The sequence below is a fragment of the Ambystoma mexicanum genome, chromosome 10 (genome assembly GCF_040938575.1).
Source record: "Ambystoma mexicanum isolate Mex_15411 chromosome 10, UKY_AmexF1_1, whole genome shotgun sequence".
NCBI lineage: Eukaryota > Metazoa > Chordata > Amphibia > Caudata > Ambystomatidae > Ambystoma > Ambystoma mexicanum.
This window is the reverse complement of record NC_090932.1, coordinates 1,358,629,233-1,358,656,790: the sequence shown is the minus strand read 5'-3', so window position 1 is coordinate 1,358,656,790 and position 27,558 is coordinate 1,358,629,233. Positions and strand designations below refer to the sequence as shown.

Sequence of the window (27,558 nt, the reverse complement as noted above, 5' to 3'; positions counted from 1 at the left end):
TGATATTTTTTACTGGGCATATATTATACAGTTTCAGGGATGGCCAGTAAAGAATCTCATGCCACAGTAAGAAATCGCTATCAAAATGGCAGTCTAGCCACATAATAACACTTATCATGCTTGCTTTAGAAAGCAAGCATGATAAGTGTTATTACATGGCTAGAATGCTTCAGCCCTGTCATATCTTACTGTGGTACTGTGGCATTACATGTTTTACTGGGCATAGAAGGCCAGTAAAAGAATGTGGTGCCACAGTAAGAAATGGGCAGACTTACTACACCAAAATGTCATAAAACATGCATGGTATGTGTTATTACGTGGCTACGCTTGAATTTTGATGCAATCAGTCTAGCAATTTCTTACTGTGGCATACCATTTTTATACTGGGCATCTTTGATAAAGCAGGCATGATAAGCATTATTACATGACTAGACTGGCATTTTGGTGCAGCCAGTCTAGCTATAATATTTTACTATGGCATCGCATTTTGTATGGATCAACTGTGATAAAATGAATAATATAAGTGTTATTGTGTGTCTGGCCTGGCCTGCATGGGAGCAGCAGGTTGAAACATATTTGCTTATTGTGGTATGGCATTTTTAATGGCAAAGCCAATGGATGTTCCTAAGTGCAGGTACTGGCATGTGATGGCGGAGCCAGATTAGACATGTTTTCTTTTGGTATGATGACTGGCATTATCCGCAACATATGTATGTTCTTATATGGGAATACTGTCATCTATGGGTGTCGTCAGAGGCAGTCAGCATGGACATCTATGGGCACAGGCAGTGCGAAAATGTTTTTTATACTTGAATATATTGTGGGGAAAGGCATCCTAAAAATACATTGGGAAATGCTCCTGATCACTGTTGGTGACTTGCATCTAATGGATTTGTTCATGAATTATGCTACTAAACCAATTGCAAACTAGCTGGCTTCAAACAGACAGTGTGCTGTATAATGCACCATTTTATCCTATTATTCAAAATATTTGCTCGGGGGAGAGCCCCAAGCCCCACGTACCATCCTTGGTTGATTGAGGCTCTCTTGCTACGCTTGGTTGCTCTTGCAAATTTGTTGCAAATATTTATGCCCCACAAATGACAAAATTCACCAGCCACTCCTGGCAGTGTGAAAACAAACATAATGAGGGTTCTTAGAACCTGCTTTTTTTTGGAAATCACACCATGAAGTTTGGCTTTCTCCAATGTGCCATATTCGCAGCGGCAAGACTGAAGACTAGTATTTGTCTGCATGAGCCAGAAAGACTGGATGTTCCAGGTGAAGAGCTACTTATTAAGAGTCAACTTGTTTGTTATATTTTTCTATGGCCTATTACTTTGTGCAAAAATATACTGCGTGTTTTAAACTTAATGTGGCCTAGATTTTATATCATATTACGATTTATAGCACTTCATGTCTGACTCATAATGCCTTCTGATTTTAAGCGCTGTATAAATAGGTGTCATTACTTTAAAAGATAATAGTATTTAGTGTATCAACCTTAGAAAGATGAAGGGCTGATTCGGCCCTGCTGAAATATGAACAGGAAAGTGCAGGCTGACACATGTCAGAGATGAGCTTTTAGCACCCTGCGCTATCCAATTGCGACACATAATGGTGTGCAGTTCGAAACATTTATCAGGATATCTACCCATCACCCTCTCTTGTTCCCTCCAGTCCTTTTTAAAATAAAATATAGCACTACTATAATCAGGTTTACTAGTGGGCTATGACATAATTCCTAGGGACCTCTAACAAAAACCTCGATAAGCTGCAAGTAATCCAGAACAGCGCCCTGCGTGCTGCTCAAGGCATTGCCAAGAGAGAGCACATCACTGCTGCCAGAAAAGCGTCCCACTGGCTCCCCATAAAGGAAAGGATCTTATTCAAAGCGTTAAGCATCACCCACAAATGCATCCACCTCTCAGCCCCAGCGTACCTATCCCAGAGAATCCACCCTGCCGCCTCCACAAGACCCACCAGGACACCCTATGCCAATATGCTCTCTGTACCCAGGGTAAAAAGAGCTAGAGCAGGTGGCGCCAGTTTCCCCGACCTTGCTGCTTTACACTGGAGCACCCTTCCCACCTCTCTGCGATCTGAACCCCCATTAATTGCTTTCCGCAAAGCCATGAAAACTACCTTGTTCACCTAACCAACCTACACATGTTTAAACTCTCATGACTTACATGTATGATGTACTATGGTGTATGAGGTATTATGGTGTATGATACTCCTGATCGCTTAACACAGGATGCTGCCTTACTGTAACCCATGGCACAACCTGTACCTGTACCTGTAACTAAATTCGTTACAAGTAACAGCGCCACAATGCCCCTTGGCTGCCTGGGCGCTATATAAATGTAATACATAAATAAATAAATAATTACAGTACTTAGACACAGTGGGAATATAAGTGTTATGTTAATAAGACATGTAACCACCAGAGCAACTGCATTACCAAATGCTGTGGTATTCACGTTGAAGAAGAAATAGTTGACAAGTTAGGTCAGTGAGCTAAGTGCTCAATGCTGGTATGCATGTGTGTTCTGCAGGTCACAGGTGTGAATCATAGCAAGGTCTACTCTACCGTATATGTCACTCACCAAATAACTCAGAAATGTATGGTTAACAGCATTTATGGTCACAGAGCCATATAAGAGAACAAAGCTGTGGGCTTAGCATCTTGGTGCTCCAGATGAGGAATCATGTAGCGACTGAAACACATTGAAGTGCCATGGGTGCCCTTTCAGTTTGTTTTTTATGAACGTTTATATTAAAATGTTGATTGATAGATAGTGCTTCTATGAACTTGACATTAAGATGAACATTTGTTGGTGATAAAAAGAAGAAATAAACGGTTCTTTGTTACTTATTACAGTGTTTGAGGGTTTGTGTCAGTTGGCTATTCCTCTGACCTTATCCCATACCAGTTGTAAGGGGCATTAACCACATTACTGGCATTACTGGACATCTGGGGATGCACTTGGCATATGAAACAAGCAGCTGGATATATATATTTATTTATTTACGATTTATAAAGCGCTAACCAAGGCCCAAAAGGGCGTCTAGGCGCTAGCAGGAGCAAGTGGGGCAGGCACAGAAAACTAAAAGCAACAGATTAGCAGAAAGAAAAAGACTGATTAAACAAATGTGTATTTTCAAGGCTCTCCTAAAAACGGAGTAGTCAGACAGAGTTCTAAGGGTGTAACTTGCATATTGTGACCAAACATTGGCTGTGCAGCTATTATAGACATGGGCTAGCTGTATCCTCTGAGGCTACATTATTCAGACTGTATGATGGCATCACCTGTGAATGTGGGGCTTTACTTGGCATATGAATATTTGACCTGAAATGTGCAGCAATAATTGGTATACGTTGTCAATAAATGGCCATAAGAGGCTTTAGTGGCATATGCATGGCAGTACCCCTGGCCTATGTTGGTTCTACTTGTTCAACCTGTGTCACATAACATGCCCCCCTCCATGGCATATCCAGGCATCACCCTAGTAAAAATGTGCATGGTAACTAAAAAGTCTCATGTCTGATTCAGATGATGACATCAGGATTAAATGTTATACCATGTGATGTCACCTGGGTCAAAAGTAAAATGGGGGTGTTTGATGTCACTTCTGCTACCCATGGCATTTTGGGGAAGTGATGTTCCTGATCTTAAATACTCTCTGATTATTGCAATCAATGCCAGGTTAACACCCTGGCTCCCATATTCCCCATTTCTAGGATTCAAGGCTATTGGCTGGTAATGCTGTAACATTTATCAATAAACTAATGAAATCTCACAACTGCTGGAGACAGATCGTTAGCACTAAAGCTAGGCAATGCCTTGAGGACAATGAAAAATACATGAATAATAATAATTTGGCATTTATATAGCACTACTATCTGAGCGCTGCTTATTATTACCCATGGTGTGTGGTGCTCATTTATCGACCTCGGAAGGATGAAAGGATGAGTTTGGCCCAACCAGGATTCGAACTTGTGTTAGCAAGCTCTGCATAGATGTCAAAGCGAGCGCTGTACTCGCTGTGCCACTTGACCGGCTTAAAATACCCGTATTCTTTTTCTTATTGTACTCATTTTTAAAAATATAACCTGGTTAGTACTTTATTTTCAAAGTGGCAATATAAAGCAGTGGGCTAAAAGCACCGAAACAGACATCAGTGGGTTAGCCTTTCATCTTCCGAAGGTCAAAGTGATCTGTATAATAACAACTACTGGTCACGTGTTTAATAACAAATGGGTTTGAGCCATGTGCTATATGAATAGTCATTAAAATGTTACTGTATATCCTTTCGTATGTTATTTGTTCATCCTAAACTTAGACGACTCTATGCAGTGAGGAGTGTTGCTGTTATGTAATCAGAGTAATGTGCTGACAGTAGAGAAATGCAATACAGTTGCAATTTCATGAATTTGATTGGTCGTCATTAGCTGCACAGCTAGTAAGGCATAACATTACTTCTAGTGATATATGGTTATATTGAAAAGCTAGTTTTCATTGGCACATATTCGTTAAAACAATGTGAAGTTCATCTTCAACAGTTTCTGACTTTCCAGTTCTCTGATTTAGAAGTAGCTGTTTCAACTGCACTGTTCTCTACAGGGTGGATTAAACAATACAATCCTCTCTAGAGCAGAAGTGGATCTTAAATACTCGCTGATCCTTGCGTTCCATGGCAGTCTGAACACCTTGGCTCTCATATCCTCCTTTTTTCGGATGATTCAAGGTCATTTGCTGCTATTGGATTAACATTTGTCAATGGACTAGCAAAATATCACTGCCGCTGGAGACAGATGTGAACCCTTCCATAGCAGTTTCAGCGTTATCATTTGGCACACATGTAATGAATGGCAATGTGGTTATAATCAATTTGCCTTTCTATAATAGAGACTTGCTTGCTATGATTACACAACACAATAGTAAATTGCACCCAGCCGTAGGTTCTCAAATGAAACAGTGTATTATCATGGTCCCTTTCGTGTTTCAAAATACCATGGTTACCCTGCTATTTATGTTATGTAGTTCAATAAAGTACTGATCTTCTCTCTAGTCTCCACTTGCTGGTGTCACCTGATTGTCCCTCGATGCATTCCTGTTGCCTAGATCACTGCAGTTAGAGACAGGTCCTTATAGCTATATATAGCTTCAGAATGTCTATGATATTCATGAAAACTGGCAGACATGTTAACAGATAGTTGCTTTGTGTACGGAGAAGACTACCACAATGGCATAGTTGTGGTGTGCAGGTGAGTGGGATCCCCTTCCTCCTGTATTCCCCCGACCCCATTCTTCTCTGTCATAAATAGAATCCAATACTCAAACCAAGGGCAAACCTACTCTCCCTGGATGTTAGATGAATGCATTTCTCAAAATTAGGAAGGGCAGGAAGGAATATTTCTCACCTCAATCTTTCTTGTTTAATCAAATAGTGGAATACATGACTTTCCCCAATGAATCAATCAACCACTCTCTACAAACAGGAACACATATAGATGGGCAAACAAAATACAAATATACGTATACATTAACACAATATATAGAATGCCCTCAACAGAAGTGTGCCAATGTATGAGTTTCTCTGTTGCCCTTTTTTATGTGTTCCTGAGTTGCTTTAAAAGTTGAAATACAATTATATATGTATTTTTCTAAAATGAATGCAGTCTATTTGGAAACAAAAAAAAAGGTTACATTCTTTGAAATTTCAGTAGCTGAGAGATTCTTGTAGGAGATTACGGTGTCACATAATTTGATTAAATAAGAAACATTGAGGCTAAAAATATTCCTCCCCGAGATTCTGTGTTGTTTTGATGTATGGAACCCAGACCACGTATTTGCCTTCCGCGTGGTTAGTGAGGAAGGTATCAGCCCGCTGAACGTCACAAGCAGACCGTGTACCATCAATTGCACTGATCTCAGGGTAATGTTTGAACTATTGTTTGTTCCTGGAGTTGCCCTGAAGTAGTACAGTGTGATTTACATTAATAGCCTTGCACATTACTTAAGCAAAAATAGGGTTCCCAACTTGGGGTCTCCTCTTTTGTAGGCACTCGAAATGGCCTCACCAAAGATTGATTCTGTCACGCCAGTTTTGCTGCTCTGACATTCCGTGCCCTAGGTATTCCTCTGTGGGAGACAATGGGCCTCATTATAACTATTGCGGAATGCGTTTAACGGCACTGCTAATGGTGCCGGCGCCGTTAAACCCATTCCGCAATATTACGAGGTTCCCTCGCGGACCCGATGTGGACGTCTGGTTTTACCCTATGCCCTATGGGGGCTCAAATGGAAATGGGGAAGGTCCGGGCCCCCGGGTTCCCTGAAGGAGGAATTACCGGGCCCTCCAAACTCGGAATGGCCCGGTAATTCCCCATTCAGGGAACCCGGACCCGATTTTGGAGGCAGCCAAAGTCGGAATGAGGCCCAATGGGTCCATTACAAGCCACTGAGCTCCAGAACGACCCAAGACTTTGGGGAAATGCAAAGGATGAAACCGAGGGAAACTCTGTACAGACGGTTTAGATTCGCATTGTGAATTCAGGAAGGGAAAATTACTCAAAGAGTGAAGAATGGAAATCAGTGAGAGCCATCAAGAAATTACAGGCATTAACTGACAATTACTGAATCAGGTTGGAAATGAGCAAAAAGCTCTATTGTAATCCAATGAATACAGCATTAGTTAATTTAATTAATGTGAATATCTAGAAAACGTACTGTTAATTGTAGTGTCTGTGCAAAAGTGAACACAATTATAAATAAGCCAAAAAAAGCCCATTTCATAAAAAAGAGAGTAATGAATTGTGAATGATGAGGAGTTCAGTGTTGTCCGTTAATAGCAGGTGGCCCATGAGTTTATTTTCTCAGTGAGGGTGTTACCTGTTATCATGATTTGCTGACCTTGTTTTGGCACACTGGTAAAATGTCCTAAATGTACTTGCTGTCTTCCCTTCTTCTAAGAGGTGTCTCGGAATGATTCCTGCTCAGACTTGCCGGAGATTCAAAATGGATGGAAGACGACTTCCCACACAGAGCTGATCCGAGGAGCCAAAATCACCTATCAGTGTGACCCGGGATATGACATTGTTAACAGTGACACCCTAACTTGCCAGTGGGATCTCAGCTGGAGCAGCGACCCTCCTTTTTGTGAGAAAAGTAAGTCCCTTGCAGTGTTGTTTAAACGTGCACTTGTAATCGAATAAGAAATGGTGCATATGCGCAAGGTTGAATTTCAAATGTTTTATTTGAAAAATGTTTTGACTCATAAACACAAATCAAATAAACCAGAAATACGATAAGGACCTCAAAATTAAAACCTGCGCTGTGATATGTGTATATGTGCATATGTGTCTATCGTGAACATAGGCACATTTAAATCTAAATCGACATTTATATTTAATGAACAAATTTGTATGAAAAATAATTGAAAATAAATTTAATATTTTTCCTTTTCTCTTTACTGGGAATTAAACTATAGACCTCATTATGAGTGTTGTAAATCTTTGGTCTTAATTTTGTAGCCGCCACTTTTTTGGGCAATAACGGAAATACTCTGATTATTACCTCAAGTCAAATTCCGATTTTGTGGAAGACTAACCTCCTTGAAAGGTAAACATGGCAAGCAGCCAAATCCCCCAACGTTCTCTTATAGACATCGAAAATGGGTTATTAACTTTATAATTCTGCTGCTAAGCGGGTGGTTAACGTGCAAGATCAAATAGGGGTAACGGTTACAGAGTTTGGTGAAATACTGTTGGAATGCAGGCAAACTCATAATGAGGCCCATGAGGCCGATTCCCAAAGAAGTTCATCTGAGTAACTATGACATACCCTTGATTTACTCTTGCAGAGGGGTTTTCGATTCACAAAAGTTACTATGGATAACTCTGACTTACTCCTAATTTATTTAAAGCAAGAAGTAAGTCAGAGTTACTCATAGTAACTACTCTGTGTATCAGTACCTATTTAATCATGTGTAGCATAACACCACCATGCCTGGTTTTACCAAGCCAAGCATGCGTAGGAAGAATACCGGGCTTAACATAATTAATTTGACACAAAAACCCCATGTTGAGTCAATTAGTGAGGGTGATAGCTTCCAATGTATTCCCATAAAATGAATGACTACTGTGGTGTTAAAACTACATACATGTTAATCTTATAGTTTTTATGCAATTCAGCACAGAGGGGCACAGAAGAGGGGATAATGGTTTCAGTGAGCGAGAAACACATTCCTACAGGTTTGTGAGGGAATAAAGTAACATAGAAATCTCTACGAGGTGGAGATGAAGATTGCACTAATATTCTCAAAACTTGCTATGCATGGACAACCAGGCAGGCAGACTTGCTTACCACACTTCTTCCTACTAACCTCTCAGAACTGCCCAGGCCAATTGCCTCTCCATACCTCTCTTTAAGCTACAACGATCAGGGGGGGTCAGCTTCCCTGTCCTTGCTGCGAAACTGTGGAATTCACAAAAACTCTTAGAGCTGAACCTTCGTACCCTGCCTTCAAGAGGAAGGCTAAAGCATGGCTGTCTGCCCAAGACCATCCGCGGCACTAATATGCCCTTTAGCCACTACCTGTGCTCTGTGACCTGCTTAACACCGCCTTCTGCTCATCAGACCATATAGTATCTTATATGACTGTAATTTATGTTTCCTCACTCTTCTGTATATTATTTTGTATGTTATGCTTTTCAGTCTGTCATGTAACTTAAGTGATGCGCCCGGATGCCTCAGGGCCAGGTGCGCTATATAAATAAATAAAATACAAAGACAACATTTTTTTCTGGTAAGTACAACTTCTATCCGCCCACTTAGGCATTAAATGCTTTCTTAAACGCGGAGCGATGTTATTCTTTTCATCAGATTACAGTCATGTTTTAGAAGGGATTTTTGTTTTATTCTATTTTATTTCATATTATTTACTGGATCCCAATCAAATCATTGTGTCAGGGTGAATGAATTCCTAGACAGCAGATCTCAGTGATTTCTTCACAGAATCACTGTTTTATCAGTTTTGTTTTTTCTGAATCGGTTCATCATCTGACCTGCTAATCTAGAGGGGCCCATTTTATAAATTCACAGGATGGATTTTTTGCAGGAGCTGTTCTACACTTTGTGGCTTTAGAGAATCAGTTACTCCGAGCATTAGGAAGAATAAGTGATCCCAGATTCTCATTCTAAATGCATATTCTAATGTTTGACTTTTCTGTAAGAAATGTATTCATTTTATTAATTCAGGTCATCTGAGGTCATCACAGGTTACACATTAACACCGGGGCTCATTGTCATTTAACCTGAACCAGACCTCTTCTTTGCTGGCTGAATTACTGTGTAAATCACAGACCAGTGAAAATCTGGGTTTCTGATGAGAAGGCTTTTTTCGGGTTCTCTCCCTAACCAACCGCTGCACTCTGTTGTTGATCCATAGTGCAGGTGAGTGGGGTACCCTTCCGCATGTGTTCCCTAAACCCCATTAGTTAAACTTTTCCTTCCCTTGCCTGCTTTCTTCTTCTTTGTTCGTGTGCCCCCACGCTCATCTCCCCTCTCCCCTTCCTGCTTCATTGTTCTTCTGTTTGTCACCCATAGCCACCCCCATTGACTGCCTACCTCGGCGCTCAGTTACCTCAGGGTTCGGCGCGCGGTATAAATAAATAAAGAAACTAAACTAAACTAAACCTCGCTACTGTGAGTGTTGTCCATCTGTGCCTCCCCTGCATTCCATTGTTGATCTGGAGTGCAGATGAGTATGGTCCCTTTCCTCCTGTGTACCCCCAATCCCCATTAGTTCAACTTTTCCTTTCCTTGCCTGCTTTCTTCTTCTTTTTTGTGCAGCCATGCACTCGTCTCCCCTCTCCCCTTCCCGCTTCACTGTTGTTCTGTTTGCCGCCCCATAGCTCTCCCACTTCTCCCCATTGGCTGCCTACTGTTTCCCTCTATCCAGGAAACTTGAATCTAGGTGTGTTTACTTTCCTGCTCTATGTTGAAACCTAGGGGTTTCCCTCTATCCATGAAACTCCCACCTACATTTTTTTGCTTTTCTGCAATATGTTAAAACCTTGGGTTTTCCCTCTATCCATGAAACTCACATCTAGGTGTTTTGCTTTTCTGCTATACGTTGAAACCTATGGTTTTTCCCTCTTTCTGGAAAACTCGCATGTAGGTGTTTTTGCTTTTCTGTTGCATGTTGAAATCTAGGCTTTTCACTTTATTCTGGATACTTGAATCTAGATGGTTGCATTGCTGTTTTGTTGAAGTTGGCGTCATGCTTGTCCCTCACCCGCTCTCAAGTCTCCCTTGGTCCCCCTATCCTCTTCCCTCCTTCTCTCCCACTTCACCTGGTGAGATCTCTGCATGGCTCCTCTCTGTGAGAGTTTCATTCAAGCAGGTGTTCCCCTGCTCCTCCAGTACTTCCAAGGACAACATTGTCTCCATTGCTCCAGCCTCAGCGGATTCTGTGATCACTCCTTGCCACTGTCTCCTGCTTCCCTTCAAGCACTACCTTGTTCACCCTCTTCTCAGAAGGGCAATTGTTCACTTGCTCTTAATGAACCCTTCTCCCTCCCACCTGAGCATTACCCTCTCCTCCCTGTCCTGCACTTATCCTCCTCCCCCTCTCCCCTCATTCTGTTACTGCACTTGCATGCTCCGAAATGTCTCACGACCTAGTAGGAATGTCATTGTTTGTCTTCATCCCTGTTAATCCCTACCTTCACTTCCCCTCTTCCCCCTCTGCCCTAAATTCTGTTACTGCACTTGCACGCTCTGAAATGTCTTACGACCTAGTAGGAACGTCATTGTTTGTCTTCTTCCCTGTTAATCCCTACCTTCACTTCCCCTCCTCCCCCTCTGCCCTCAATTCTATTACTGCACTTGCACGCTCTGAATTGTCTCACGACCTAGTAGGAATGCTATTGCATTGTTTTGTCTTCTTCACAGTTCTCCCCAGCCTTCACCTCCCCCCGCCCCCGTCCCCTGCATTCTTGTTGCAGCACTTGCACGGTCTGAATGTTTCAAGAGCTAGTAGAAAGCAAATATATTGTTTTTTTTCCCTATACCTACCCTTCCCTTGCCTTGATGTGCCTTGAAACACCATTTTGCTGCATATGCGCATTATAAATACTCAATAAATAAATAAAATAAAACCCGTAGTCAGGCTTTGTTGGGCTATTCTGACAGCTGCTAGCTGGTAGCTCTCACTTTAGCCCTTTCTCTGACAGTCTGGGGTGAAAGGTAAGTGATAACCAGAAGTCACTCGCCTCACAAAAGAATCCATTTACTCCTCACCGATGCCCCCTGATGCACATGGACGATCTCAATCAAAAAAGGGGTGCAACAGTAATTATCATCATGTATAAATGAGACACTTATGGTGACAAAAACAAGGCATTCCTTATTTATATGGTGTCTCAGACTGTACTACTTCATTTGCTACACATTTGTGGATACATATGTGGTTTGCGTCGTGTACATGTTTAAATCTGTGAACAAGCTTAATGTGGCCAAAATGTAACTGGTACCATCATATTTATATGTATATGTGCACATGCGTATACATTATAATGCTGCAGCTGAGGCATTACGAATTCATTGTCCTGACCTTTTTCATGAAACGTCATTAAACTTGATAAGCAACTATTTTGGCAACACCTGAACCCCAGGCCACATCTTGGGACGTTACCAAACCTTTATCATGTATACAAAGAACGTTGAAATAAAGGTTCCAACAACAATTCCTCAACAAGAACTCATTCTCTATAATAAAAGCCATCAGATTACAAATGAAAGTCAAACTCAACACAACACACTACTTCATAACGCTCACTCCGGCCATTGCATGAGCGTGACCAAATGCCTTTAACTAAAAACAAAGCATGTAGCAAGGATCTGGGGAGTCTGGCAATGCTCTTTGTTGTGTATTGCCTATTTAGATGGTTCTGCCCAGTTCAGATTCCTTTCTAAACAATCAGTATGTGTCAATGCCGCATACTGTGTTCCACTCTCCCTCTTGTTGTGGGCGTCTGGGCAGGCCTTTGCTCCGAGAATCTTAGCATCTAGGATTAAAAGAGTTCGGTGAGCTAAAATCCCATTTCACGTACGTGCACCAGCCTTTTCGAAATTGGACCTGTCTGTGCAATGCTTGTTCATCATCCAATGGCATTTGACCCCACGCTCAAGGGAAATATGCTACCGTAAATACCGAGGGCCTGGCCTGTGTAATGGAGCGTCAGCGTAAAGGTCATCTCGAGCCATTTACCGAAACGCAAACAATGTTTGTACAGAACTTCACACATGAGTACAAAGCATGTGTGTCAAGCCTTAGCTGATTCAGCAACCGTGCTGTTCACTATCAACAAATGGTGTGTTGTTCTAATGGTCAGCTACTCACTGAGGATGCGATTCACAAAGCATTTTACAGCAGCAAACATGTTTTCAGCCGGAAAAATGTACAAATTGTGTCTGTCCCAAATTGAGTCTGATTCATAAACATGGAATCAGGGCATTTGCAACCATACGTGCAATTTTCACAACTGCATTTAACTACAAATGAATGGGCAGTACGGTGGTGAACTTAAGTGAACCCTATCTATGCTTATGCAAAACGGCTAGAGATCTAGCAATGGCAAGGCAATGTACCTGAGAGACAAACCTCCACACTTAGGTGGAGCATCCAGATGCATAAGAAAACAGCAAGGCACGTGCTCCTATGCTAATCTACCTCTTATTCAACCTAGTATAAGTCTGGCTGGGACATGAGCAAATCTCCAGGGACAAATTACACTTTTTTAAGCATTTGTCTCCAAAAATCGTTTACTTGCCCTGAAGTGTAAAAGTGTGCTTTCAGGTAAAAACTAAAATTAAAACGTTTTTTCCACTTTTCGCCTTCCCATATTAAGTTGAACTTCTAGGGACTTGTCCACAGTGGGTTGTTCTTTTTCGCGAATCATGCATATTTGCCCATGAAGAGTGTGTAAAAGGATTCAATTCAACACTACAGCTAAGTCAATGCCTAGTCTGGGATACTGAATGGAAACCCTTATTGATGTATCTTTATGTACAGTTCATGAGTTCTGGATGACTACCCCTATATAACACCCCTCTCTTGGAATCCCCCTGACCCCACTGAGCCAAGAAGTAGTTCTGTTTTGCAAGTTTAAAAGGTTTATTTGAGAATTTAAACAACATATATATATATATATATATATATATATATATATATATATATATATATATATATATATATATATATCACTTTTATAATGAATTAATAATTGAATATCACACTTAATCTGAGCAGTAATCAATAATGGATAGTCTGGCACTAGCACACTTCTTTATAATCAATGATGAGTGGGTATAGGATGGATACGACAGCAACAATACTTTTATGGTTTCAAATAGATGCAATGTGGAATGAAAATGCAGTACAGAAAATAACTTGATAGGATTTCAGCAAAAGACAATGTAATCACTTTCTTGCACAATTCACCCCCCCTTTATGCAATGTAAGGAGATGAAGATGAGAGCACACAGTTCTTAGGAATGCAATCAAATAGAATTCAGTTCAATTCCCCCCAGCAGCTTATACAACAGATAGGAGTTTTGAAACACAGGCAAAATGCTTTGAATATGGTGACAATGTAGTGAGAAATATGCTGAAAATGCTTTTTATTCCCTTTAGGAGGTTCAGGGTGAGTGATAGCTACTTTATATGAGTTCAGGATCACTTTAACAATGCTCTAGGAGTAACTAGCAGGTTAACCGAGTTTTTGGCAAAGTAAAGCAAGGAAGCTGCCGCTTTTCACACGTGAGGGAAATCAGCTGAAATCGCAAATCGCGGCAAAATTTGCAAATGCGTGAATCGCGATTACGGCAAAAGTATGAGGAGCTGAGATTCTAAGCTTTCAGAGGAAAGTTACAGCTAGTTTCTAGCCCAAACGGTTCCAAAGATCTGAAAAATTTTGTAAAGGTCGTTTTTCGAATTTAAAGTAACTCAAATTGACAGGTGACAGCTTTTAAAAATGACAGGTGACAGCTATGCGGCTGCAGAATTGACAAGTGACAGTTAGGAGGCAGTTCTACTTAGATTAAATAGATTGAATTATATCACTGGAAACTAAGAGATTTGGTTTCACACCGTCCTAGCTGTACTCACAATGTATTTGGAAGGTCTAGGTCTCACGGATCAGGTCAAGATGGCTTTGGTTCTGGTTTCGCCCCGGACGGTCTCTGCGCACAGCGTCTGGTCTCTGCTCTGCTGATCTGGTCTGACACTGCTTCTGGCCCGGCTCCTGGATCTCTGGGTACAGCGTCTGTGCACAGCTCCTGGATCTTTCTGCACAGCTTTCTCTGGACACAGCGCTGATCTGCACGGCTCCTGGATGCTGCTACCGCTGTTAGGTTTGCTGTATGCTGAGGCCTGCTGAGAAGAGTTCTCAGTTTGTGGGTTTAAAAGTTTTAAAGTCTAAGTGTTGGATCTGGTATCTTCTGGATGTTGTGTGGTCCGGTAGAGCGCGTTGCAGCAACTGGATTTGAATGTCCTCTCTAGCTTCCAGTGGCTCTTTTTATGTCTTTTGAAAGTGGGTGTGTGTGCAGCATCACTAAGCCGGCACCTCTCTCGACTGGTCATTGGTCAAGCTTTCCACACTGCTTGGATTGGGGGAAGGAAATGTGTGTCAGAGTGATGCTGTAGGTTTTATGGGTCAGAGGATCCTCCCCTGGTCAGTTTGCCCACAAATCTATATTTGACCCAAATACATATTGCACAGATACACAGTTGTTTAAAATTACATGCACCCATCACATATCACATGAGGTATACTCTGGTCAAACTCTGCTCTTCCTGGGGGCTTGCATTCAGAAATGGCAACATTTTGCACTTTTTAACTGGTTTTGCAATATCGGACATTTACCCATATTTACACACATGTGCGCAAGGAGTGTGGACATTAATTGATGAAGTGTCAGATTTTTAACAAGCAGACATTTGGAGTGAAACCCTATTTGCTGCTAGCAAACCCCCAGATCATACCACCGGGTCTTAAAACCTCTTAAAATGTGGGCAGAAAAATCACAAGAATTATGGTATCATTTAGCTAATTTTGACAAGTCCGCACCATGAGTTATACATCTTTCTTAAAATCATGGCCAACAGGGGTGTGTCTTTTCAGGTCACAAGGTGTAGAAACCAGTTTATCCACTTTCTTTAAGGTCAGCTTGTCCTCAGAGGGGCTGCCCCTCCCCGTTTCTGCCAAGAGGAAGCCACTTTACGACCTCCCCTATAAACCATCTGCCTGAGTCAAGGAAGGGCTTTGTTCAAAAGGAAGCCATTTACGACCACCCTAATAAACCATCTGCCTGGGCCCAGGACAGGCCTTTGTTCAACTCCCTGTAGCTGCTCCACCCCTAATCTAATCAGAGAGGTGACAACTCCTTTTGGCAAGGGGAAGAGTGGCTGAGCAGGTTTTAACTCCTGTGGGGGTAGATGTCAGGCAGAATTCAGTTTCATTAAGCCAGGTTTCAGCTAAATGTCACTTTTTGTCCCCCAGTTTAAGTCTATTACGATTTTTACATATACATTAAATAATTACTTCCTTCAAGTCATTTCAGAGTATAGTTTTACATTGTATCCACCTCTTAGCAAGTCTTTCCTTGGTCTGGTTTTGTTTCATTTGTTCAGTTTTACACACAAGTCTGGTGGTTTTAAAACGCCGGCTTTCTGATAGTGGTGAGTACTGGTAATGCAACCATTTTTGGGATTTAAGAAAATGAATTCCCCACAGTTCTAGGTTGCTTTTGGCAATCAGCATTGCCATTCCCAATGGTTTCAGGCTACTGTGTGGGTACCCCAATGGTGGTTTTAGGCAGTGCCCTCCTGTGCTCACAACCTAGGCAAAAATGGGTGGCAGCCTATTCTTCATGCATTTCCCTGTGCATTTTCTGGGAAGTACTGGCCATCATGATGTTTTCCATGCCAGCACTGCACGGTTTTCCTATTCTGGCGTACATGTGGGCTTTTTGGCCATCTTGGATTTTCTAAGCCCACAGCACCAAATGTTGCAGCATGATAGCTCAAACGTGGGTCAGGACACCCAACAAAGCCCCCCCACGCGACTGCACTTTGAATTTGAGTCGATGGGGAGTCGGGTGCACAGAAGGTTATGACCCACGCACTGGTATGTCCGCATAATCTTCTTCCAATTCTGCAAATGGCACAGTTCAGCATCTTTTCCTCCATCCGGTCCTGATCGATCGGTTCTCCTCGCCGGTCCTGATGGGAATATTGGGCGGTACCCCGGGCCCCTTGGGTCTCTGCTCCCGGTCTCCGGATCGTCCTCCTTGGCCAGTCTCCAGGTTTTCTTTCTCCTAGGACGACAAAGGAAAAGCGGCAATACCTATTCATGGACATTTCTCCCCCACCATTGATATAGTGGGGTGGCATATATATTTTAGAACTCAACAGATATGAACATGCACATTTTTTTAAATTAAGCGACAGGAACACATAAACTTGAGAAACACAGAATTTGATAGGCTATATGTAGGATATTTTAGGGTTGGAACTGAATTACTCTGGAGTGGCCCCCTCTGGTATTGCAGAGGACTCCTCCAGTTGCTGCAGAGTGTGCCTGGGATGGCAACACTTTAGCTGATTTATATGTACCCACTTGTCTTCCCCCTCTGCCAAACCGCCTTTGGGGATGCGGATCTTGTAGGCCACAGGGGAGATCTTGTCTATAATCTCTAAGGGTCCCTTCCATGTAGGCAAAAATGTTCTCTGTTTTGCCTGGTTTCTTTGGAAGGTGTATAAATAGACCCGATCCCCCACCTGATATTCCTTCTTGGAAGTTTTCAGGTCATAGTGGGTCTTCATATTCTTGGCTGATCTTTCTAGATTCCGCTGAGCATAGGCAAAAGCATGTTGAAGGTGTTTCCTTAAATTCTCCACATACTCATGAGTTGTGTAGGCATTTATCAACGTTTGCTCTTGGGTTCTGTAGAGCAAATGCTGGGGAAGCACCATCTTGCGTCCAGTCATCAACTCAAATGGTGACATTTTGGTTGCAGATGAAGGGGTAGATCTGATGGCCATGAGGACCAGAGGTAATCGGATATCCCAACTTGGTCCAGAATCTGCCACAAACCTTTTTAAGATGCTCACAATTGTCCGGTTGTAGCGTTCCACGGCTCCAGAAGAAGCTGGCCTGTAAGCAATGTGTAGCTTTCTCTTGACCCCCAGTATCTCCCACATCTTTGTCATCACTTCACTGGTGAAGTGGCTACCTCTGTCTGACTAAATCCTTTGAGGTAGACCAAAACAGGAAAAGATGTGGTTAATCATCAAGGCAGCTGCCGTTTCTGCCTTGCAGTTTGGGGCTGGGAGACATTCCACCCACTTGGTAAACAAGCATGTAACGGTCAACATGTACTTGTTTGCTCTAGACGAGCGAATCACAGGGCCTACAAAGTCGATTTGCAAATCTTAACATGGCAGTGTGATCCCCTTCTTTTGGAGGGGTGCACGGTGCGTGAGGGATGATGGCTGAAATTGTGCACACACAAGACACCCCTTCAAGTATTGGTCGAGGTCCTGCCCCATGTGTGGCCAGTATGCAACCTCTCTTAAGATTTCCAATGTTGTGTGAAACCCCCTATGACCGGCGGTGGCCGCATCATGGGCGTGACTTAACATCAGGCTTCGGAATGAGGTAGGAACCACCCATTGATCATGGCCAGCTTTGGATTTCCTTACCAACAAACCGTCTTGGATTCGGAACATTTTTGGACATTTCATCAACACTCTTAGGTCCTCTTTCCCAATGTAATCGGTATCCGTCAGGGGAAAGTTCTCAGGGTCCTCAAGGTGTTGGTAAAACTTACCAATAATTGGATCCCCCTTTTGAGCTGTAATTAAATCAGCATCAGGGGTCTCCTTACTCCATTGTGCAGTTGAAAGATCATTGTGAGCACTTGTCTGGGACCTAGTGATAGCAGTGACCTTGATTTCCCCAAACAGGGACTCTATTTCTATTAGATCCCCTTGGATGGCCCCGGTTTTGGCCAGCTGATCAGCTAAGTCATTTCCAGTTTTGTCTGGTCCCTCTACTTTGGAATGACCCTTGATCTTTTTCCAGTAGATGGTCATCCCATTCGATGTGACCAGATCATCAATGTTTTGGATTAACTTCCCATGTTTCAGGGGTTTGTTATTAGCGCATAACATGCCTCTGGTTTTCCAGTTGACCAGGTGCTCCACGAACCCGCTCCGTATATAATCCGAATCTGTGATTATGACCAGTTCGTGGAGTTGATGTTGGACAGCAGTGAGGATGGCCTGATGCACAGCCATCAATTCTGCCACCTGACTACTTCGGGGACCAATTTTGTATCCAGCGGAGGGTTCTGGGAACTCATTCACCCATGCATTCCCTACGCCGGCCACCAGTTCTTTCTCCCCGTCGTTGTCAACATGGTAAGAGCATTCATCCACATAGCCAGTGGGCATCCCCTCACACTTGTCTTCTTCAAAGACTTTGTGTGGGGAATTAAGGTATGCCTCCATGTTGTCCTTGATTTTTAGACTTTCGTCCTCGAGACAGCTTTCTCCGGCACAATCATGCAAGTCAGCCAGACCTTGTGCGAGGGGACTCTTCTTGTTTTGGCCATATCTGACCTCCACAGGAAAGCCTTGCATTGACAGAATCCAGGAAGTAATTCGGGAATTACTCACATTTCCGGCCCGGATTCTATCACTTTGGAGATATTGCAGAGGCTGGTGTGGAGTCTCCACTATGATGTGTTCCCCATGGATGAACGGGCGGTAATTCTTCAATGCCCACACCGTTGCCAGGAGTGCCTTCTCACAGAGGATAAAGTTTTGCTCGCATAGGAGATTACTTCATTGACCTCGTCATGCTTTTGGTATAATACTGCCGTCAAGCACGTATTAGAGAACCCTGTCTCCAGGAAGATCTCCTTGTTTCTGACAGGGTAAGCTAGGCAGGGCGCTTGTGAGAGGCTTCTTTTGAGTTGTCTTACTGCCTCGGCTTGTTCTGGACCCCATTCCCACTTGACCCCCCCTTCAGGAGATGAATCAGGGGTCTGGTGATCTCTGCGTAGCCCTCAATGAACTTTCTGCTGTAATTAGTCAGTCCAAGGAGGCTCCTTAGTTCCCGCAGAGTTGTGGGGTCTTTCAGTTTCTGAAGTGCTTCCACTTTCTTTTCCTGGGGACAGAGACCCTGAGGAGTAATCTCATGCCCCAAGAAATTAACACGGGTTCTACACCACTGTGCTTTCTGAAAGAAAAGTTTTGCTCCGGTGGCCCTCAACTGGGTCAGAACATAACGGATCTCCGCTATGTGTTCCTCCACAGATGAACTTTTGATGAGGACATCATCTACATAAGCCAGGTTACCCCTTGCACCCAGGTCGGGCAAGGCCTTGTGTAGGAAAATGGTGAATTCATTGCCGGAGTTGAGGTATCCGAAGGGAGTCCGGGGCCATGTGTACTGCTGGCCCCCAAAGGTAAAAGCCAGCTTGTATTGGTCCTCCCTACTGACAGGCACGGTCCAGTATCCATTGGTCAGGTCTATGGCTGTGAATACCTGTGACCCCTGGATCTGGGCCAGCCCTTGGTCAATGTAGGGCAGAGGCCATCGGGAAGTATGGACCCGTTTGTTGAGCTCCCTGAGGTCGGCGCAGAGTCTTCACTGGCCGTTTGGCTTCAATATTCCCGGCACCGGATTATTGAAAGTGCTGTGGACTGGTCGTATTATTCCCCGGGACTCAAGGTTCTTAATTATTTCAGTAAGGGACCCCATTGATTCGAGAGGCAAGCGATATTGCTTCACAAACACTGGAATCATGCCAGGATCCGTGGGAATTGTTGTTGTGTGGATGTCAGTGCAACCACAATCATATGAGTCTACTGTAAAGAGATCTTGGAAATCCAAGAAAACTTGTTTCAACGTTTGCTTTTGTTCCAAAGTCACACAGGCATCAGCTAGGTTGACTCTCTCTTCCACCATTTGCCTGAAACCTGGAAAGACTTCTGGTTTGGAAATCTCAGCGGCCTCCTCCAGTTGGGTGGAGAAGTCCCTGGTCAGAGTGCTGATTTGGACTGGAGGCCTCAGGTGGGAAAGGCAACCCTCATGGAACATGGACCTGGAAAATCACCTCATCCCTACTGAAGTCACAAGTCACATCTTCCTTACCATAAGAGCAGGAAGTGTACACCAGGAAGTCCCCCCCATGCCGGGTAAAAATCCTGTCTGGTGTTGTATCGTCATCACTGTCACTGTCAAAACAGTCTTTGGGGATTGGTCCTAACAGTTCATTTCCTAGATCAATGGAAAAATGTCAGTCATCAACCGCCATTCCAATAATGGTGCCTGCGGCTAGAGTAATACTCTAAGTCGCTGTTATCCACCTCTATTAGAATGGTGTCATGTTCTATATTGACTAATGGAGTTGGGTTTACCCCCATCCCTTGCTGTTGGAGAGAAGCGTTTAGATGTATGTAAGCATCAGGGTTTTTCAAATGTTGTCCTCTTTTAACTTTCACTTCCAGGGAGAATTGTCGGGTCCTTTCTGGGATGGTGACTTCCTCTTTAATCTGAATTTCAACTGCATAAGGTAGCAATTGAGGACCTAATGCTTTTTCTTGATCATCAAAGCCCATGGGATTATCTGCTAATCGGGACCAAGCTTTGAAGTTGATTAGGTCCAAACTAATGGCAAAGCGATTGAGAATGTCACTGCCTAAGTAAAAGGCGGCAGTGACGTCTCGCACGACCCAACAATTATGGACTATGCTCTTGTTGCCAATGGAGATTTTGAGCATACACCTGCTTGGCAGGAGATGTTTGGAATTGGGTGCTTCCAGGTCCATTTCCCATTTATCTATCAGTTTGAATGTGGGAATGGCTGGATCTTTTGGGAGTTGGCGGAACATGGCTTCGCTGATGAAGCTCTTACCGTTATTCACACACATCTCATCATTTAACTGAACAGGGATGAAAAACTGCTCTCCAATTTGATGAACATCAGCCAGGCTCTGAGCTGATTTCACATCTTCCTGGACTATAGGAGTGGGAATGTCTGATTGTGAATTAGTATAGAATTTCAAAGTGTTTCCTTCCAGTGTGGAATACCACCTTAAACTGGAGGGAAGGTTGATTTTCAGAAATAGAGAGGGCCCCCCATCACCAGTCTGTTGTCCTACTGCTATTACTGTCACATCTGGAATTTGGTTATTCTGGAAGTGAAATTCTACTTTGTCAGATTTTTGTTCAACCATGTGGCAGGTGCCGTTTAAACTAACATGGTTGACACTCTGTTTTAATTTTATTGGTCGGCTAGTCTGGGTCCAGAGGACCTTGTTTACACAATCTATTAGGGGTGACAACCTTCTCAGGAGGTCATTCCCTAGTAAACAAGGGGTGCCCTCTGGAGTCACTACTATGACCGGGTGTTTCACCTTGTGTCGCCCAATTTTAATGTCCAAGTCTGCAGTCCCCTCAACGGGAATTTCCTTCCCGTCAAAGTTCTGCAGTTGTCCAGGAAGAGAGGTGAGAGGAATTTGGTAATGCTCCCCCCTTCCTGCATTTAGTTCCTCAAAGGCCCTTTTGGACAGAAGGGTAGCTTGGGATCCAGTGTCCACCAGTGCCAAACTTGTACCCTGCCCCTATACTTGTACCGGGGCATAGTATCTTCCCTCCTTCTCCTCAAGGGGGCACAGATAATGCACATTTTTGGACAACTGGTGGGCTAACTTTCTGGTTTTGGACATTGCTAGAGAAGAGATTTGGGCAGAATTCTGTGAGAGTCTTGGGAATCTGAAAGAAAAAGTTGGCAACTGGAGATCAGAGCCATTGTGGGTTCCGCTGGTTCCGGTTCTGGGCCGCTCCCCCCCTTTTTGGAGGCAGTCACCAGGATGGGTTTGAACCAGGGGATATTGGTATTGTGGGTTCTGGGATGAGATGATGGGTGGCGGTAGCTCAGTCTCCATATCTCCCCAGTCTGGATTGGAATCCCTTGGGACCCATTTTTCTTTGGGAGGAGTTCCCCCATCTCTGAAGGAGAATATCCTTTTCCCAGGATCTTCTGAGGATCCCTCTCCCTCAAATTGGAAGATCTGTACCTCCTCCACAAAGTGGGTCTGTTTGGGTCCTTTGTTTCTCCTACCCCCCCCTCTGCTCCTTGGGAGGCAGACTTTCAGGGGTAGGAGATTTTGTTTCCGGTTCCTGGTTTTCCAGGGGCTGTTTACAAGTTGGGAAGGAAGCTTCCTCCAAGGCTTTACACCCCCTTCCCCTTGTGCCTCCTCCCTGGGAACCTGTGTGTTATCGGGATGCTGCCCCCGTCATTGTTCTGGAGCACCAGGTCCAGAGTTTGGGGCATTCGGCAGTGGCATGCTCCTCTGAGGGTTCTGTTGAGCACTCAGTATGTGACCCAGATCTCGTGCCATATTTTGGACCTGGCGCTCAAGTTGTGAAACCCGCTCAGGCTGATACGGGGCTCTATTTTCTCCCCTGGGCTGATCCCGGGAAGGGTAGCTATCCCTTCTCTGGTAGTACCCCTGGTTGGGAAGATTTTGGTACCCCTCCACCCTTGGCCTCCCCTCTCCCGGATTAGGTTGTCTGGGCTCAGAGAATTGGGGAAAGAAGGATGGATGATTTTGGGGCTGGAAATTGGGTGGATACCTAGGGAAAAAGTTCTGCGCATGATTTGGAGAATTTCTGCCCTCCTGTGGGAAGTTGGGAGGGAAGTTCCCTGGGTTAGGTGCTTGGCCGGATCCCCCCCCTTGAGCTGGAGGAGTCCACACATAACCCAGGATTGGTCGGTTTCCCTTGTAGCGGGGATTTACATAGTCAGGGGAGCGGGGGATCCCATTTGTGGGTCTACCTCCTCGACTCCCTGTCGGTGACTGGCCCGAGGGCCTTCTGGGCTGTGAATTATTTGGTGCAGGCAGGTTTTGAGGCCCCCCATCTCCAAATCTAAAACGGGGGCAACCTTTACCTCTGCCACCTTGGCAGCAGCAGGGGTGCTGTTGGTTTTGGGGTTTTTCGGCGCGTTATTTTTATTTTCGATAGGCTTCTGCACCTCATAGGTCCGGGTAGCCTGTTCAATGACCCAGTCTAAACATCTTTTCTCATGAAAATCTCTCACGAGGTGGGTCATTATATATTTAGGGAGAGCATGGAAAAATGTATTGACAAACTCTTTGCTGTCTGTGCGCACCCTTCTGGTGGTCTGTGCAAAAGCACGCTTTAATTCTTGCACAAACTCTTATGGGGCCTGATCCTCCCCACATTGCAAACTGTAGGCTGCCTTGCGAGCCACTTGAGGATTTCTGTGGACAGAAAAATGTTTCAAGATGGCCGCCTTATAGGTGGACCATCTTAAATGATTTTGGTCCTCCAGCCCCGCAAAGAAACTGGAATATTCTGGGGAGAATGTCCATTTGACATACTGGATGCAGCTACTGCTGTCCTTCAAATGGAAAGTCTCCATCATTTGCTCATAGAGCTCCAAGTGTTCCCAAACGGAATACTTGGCGTTCTTATGATAAGGCGTGATGACACTCCTTATTGCCTTTATTTGCTTCAATGGGTCCTTAAGCAAGGCCCTTTTTGCCTTATTGGCCTTTTTGGTTCGTTGTAACCCTGGTCCATTCATCCTCTGACTCAGAGGCACTGCTCCCAGAGGTTCCTGTCTGCTCTTCCAGGTTTTCCCGGATTCTGCGAGCCTGGGAATGGCTGGCAGAATGTGGGGACCTGGTCTCCTGTGTCCTGCGCCGTTCAGAGGAGTCTTCAGGTTCCTCCTTGCTGCCAGGATTTGATGGGTACCCCCCCCACTGACCTAACTGGGCAGAAGTTTTCAGGATGCCCTTAATGGGCCTACTCTCCTGGGGTTCCCCACTAAATTGCACCGTGCTTGGGTGCCCATACCCGGATGCCCGCCCCTCCATTCCTGGGAGGTACTGGCATATGAGCCCCATACTTCTGGTTGGATAGTAATCTGTCAACCCCGTGGCCCTGGGCTCATGTGCGCAAGGGGACATGGGGGTGGCAGAGTCCAGGGACTGAGAGATATGAAGGCATCTGGTACTACGGCTCCTGAGGTTATGCTCAGGAGTCTCCCTCTCCCAGCGAACCTGGTCTCTATCTGCCCCTGCTCCTTCTTGCAATGCAAGAGCCTACGCTTTCAGTTCCTCAGTTAAGGCCTTACTCGACTCTATCAGTCTCTCCTGCATCGCTACCTGTTGCTGGAGCATATCATTGTGCTGACAGAGAGCCTCATTTTCTCTCTGTGCCTCCTGATTGGTCCTGGAGTACTGGGCCAATCTCTGCTGCAGGAGGGTTACCTCCTGAGCTGTGTCCCTATTGGCCTGCTCCTTTCTTGCCAGAGCATCCTCCACCCTCCTGGTGTGCTCTAACAAGTTCTGGTGTTCTTTTTGGAGGTCACCCAGTCCCTGGAGGGCCAGGTGATTTTCTTCCATTTTCCTTTTAAAGTGGCAGACTTCCTGGCCTAAGGTGTCCCTTTCCTGACTAAGAGCCTGCAGCCGCCAGGTCGTCCCTTTGCCTTTGGAAGGCACCAGCTTTCTGGTGCTCCTGATCAAACTCTGCCTGGGTATCCAGGTCTTTCAGAATCAATTTATTGCTTTCCTCTTTCTCTCTGTCTAATCAAATTTTCAGGGTGGCTACCTGTTCTGTGCATGCCCTGTTGAAGTCCAGTTGTTGCTCCAGCTTTTTCTGGCTCTGCAGAAGGGAGTCCAACCCTTCTTGGTACTCCTTCTGCAAGGCCAGAAATCTGGTATCCTGATCAGCCTTCTCCTGTTGCAGTGTATCCATGTCCTCTTTTATTTTAATAATATACTGCCTACTATCATTTACTAACTCCTGGCTCCTCTGCAGCCTCTGCTCAGAAGAGACCAGGTCAGATTGGACCTTCTCTAACACCATCTGCCGCCTATTTGTCACATCTTGGCTTTCAGTACATTTATCCTGCATGTCTCCCATATATAGGTACAGGTATGCCGCTATCCTGGCAATCTTATTGTGTTCATCTTTGGCTTTAGGAGCCAAATATAGTTCACTCAGGGCCACATGTAATGGATCCTGATCTCTCCATATGTCTGACCCTGTTTCAGTGACCTGTTGCGCGATGGCCTGCAACCAGACCGTTTGGTCCTGGTGAGTCCATTCACCTCTCACAAATAGCTTATGTAAGAGGTGCTCCCTCGCTATTTTCATGTCTACCAAGGTCGTCATTCTAGAGATTGATCTCTGTCCTGACTTACAGAAATTAGTATTTTATTTTTGCAAAACAGACCTTTTCCTTAGAGTGTCCCTTTGAAGAGTGCTTTACAGCGTAAAACAGCGTGGTGATCCGACCGGATGTATGTATCCCATCAGTTAGCACACTGTATTAAGCTGCACAAGTGATAGATCTAACCCAGACGTCCGGCTCGAGCCCCCATTTTGTAAGAGGATTCAATTCAACACTACAGCTAAGTCAATGCCTAGTCTGGGATACTGAATGGAAACCCTTATTGATATATCTTTATGTCCAGTTCATGAGTTCTGGATGACTACCCCTATATAACACCCCTCTCTTGGAATCCCCCTGACCCCACTGAGCCAAGAGTAGTTCTGTTTTGCAAGTTTAAAAGGTTTATTTGAGAATTTAAACAATATATATATATATATATATATATATATATATATATATATATATATATATATATATATATATCACACTTTTATAATGAATTAATAATTGAATATCACACTTAATCTGAGCAGTAATCAATAATGGATAGTCTGGCACTAGCACACTTCTTTATAATCAATGATGAGTGAGTATAGGATGGATAAGATAGCAACAATACTTTTATGGTTCCAAATAGATGCAATGTGGAATGAAAATGCAGTACAGAAAATAACTTGATAGGATTTCAGCAAAAGACAATGTAATCACTTTCTTGGACAATTCACCCCCCCTTTATGCAATGTAAGGAGATGAAGATGAGAGCACACAGTTCTTAGGAATGCAATCAAATAGAATTCAGTTCAATTCCCCCCCAGCAGCTTGTACAACAGATAGGAGTTTTGAAACACAGGCAAAATGCTTTGAATATGGTGACAATGCAGTGAGAAATATGCTGAAAATGCTTTTAATTCCCTGTAGGAGGTTCAGGGTGAGTGACAGCTACTTTATATGAGTTCAGGATCACTTTAACAATGCTCTAGGAGTAACTAGCAGGTTAAACGAGTTTTTGGCAAAGTAAAGCAAGGAAGCTGCCGCTTTTCACACGTGAGAGAAATCAGCTGAAATCGCAAATCGCGGCAAAATTCGCGAATGCTTGAATCGCGATTACAGCAAAAGTATGAGATTCGTTGATAACTTGAGATTCCAAGCTTTCAGAGGAAAGTTACAGCAAGTTTCTAGCCCAAACGGTTCCAAAGATATTAACAATTTTGTAAAGGTCATTTTTTGAATTTAAAGTAACTCAAATTGACAGGTGACAGCTTTTAAAAATGACAGGTGACAGCTATGCGGCTGCAGAATTGACAAGTGACAGTTAGGAGGCAGTTCTACTTAGATTAAATAGATTGAATTATATCACTGGAAACTAAGAGATTTGGTTTCACACCGTCCTAGCTGTACAATGTATTTGGAAGGTCTAGGTCTCACGGATCGGGTCAAGATGGCTTCGGTTCTGGTTTCGCCCCGGACGGTCTCTGCGCACAGTGTCTGGTCTCTGCTCTGCTGATCTGGTCTGACACTGCTCCTGGCCCGGCTCCTGGATCTCTGGGTACAGCGTCTGTGCATAGCTCCTGGATCTTTCTGCACAGCTTTCTCTGGACACAGCGCTGATCTGCACGGCTCCTGGATGCTGCTACCGCTGTTAGGTTTGCTGGATGCTGAGGCCTGCTGAGAAGAGTTCTCAGTTTGTGGGTTTAGGCCCTTGCTTTGAGTTCTGAATCAAGTTCTTTAGAGTTTTAAAGTCTAATTGTTGGATCTGGTATCTTCTGGATGTTGTGTGGTCCGGCAGAGCGCGTTGCAGCAACTGGATTTGAATGTCCTCTCTAGCTTCCAGTGGCTCTTTTTATGTCTTTTGAAAGTGGGTGTGTGTGCAGCATCACTAAGCCGGACCCTCTCTCAACTGGTCATTGGTCAAGCTTTCCGCACTGCTTGGATTGGGGGAAGGAAATGTGTGTCAGAGTGATGCTGTAGGTTTTATGGGTCAGAGGATCCTCCCCTGGTCAGTTTGCCCACAAATCTATATTTGACCTAAATACATATTGCACAGATACACAGTTGTTTAAAATTACATGCACCCATCACATATCACATGAGGTATACTCTGGTCAAACTCTGCTCTTCCTGGGGGCTTGCATTCAGAAATGGCAACATTTTGCACTTTTTAACTGGTTTTTCAATATCAGACATTTACCCAAATTTACACACATGTGCGCAAGGAGTGTAGAGATTAATTGATGAAGTGTCAGATTTTTAACATGCAGAC

General features: G+C 44.0%; 1 protein-coding gene across 2 annotated transcripts in view; it reads left to right on the top strand.

The window, feature by feature from the left end:
* Positions 1-27,558, top strand: part of SEZ6L (seizure related 6 homolog like) — a 1,952,755-nt gene that overhangs the window by 1,613,256 nt on the left and 311,941 nt on the right. For both annotated transcript variants that reach the window (XM_069619379.1, XM_069619378.1), the window contains exon 11: positions 6,981-7,175. In XM_069619379.1, the coding sequence (XP_069475480.1) occupies positions 6,981-7,175 (195 nt within the window). The remainder of the gene's footprint in view (positions 1-6,980; positions 7,176-27,558) is intronic.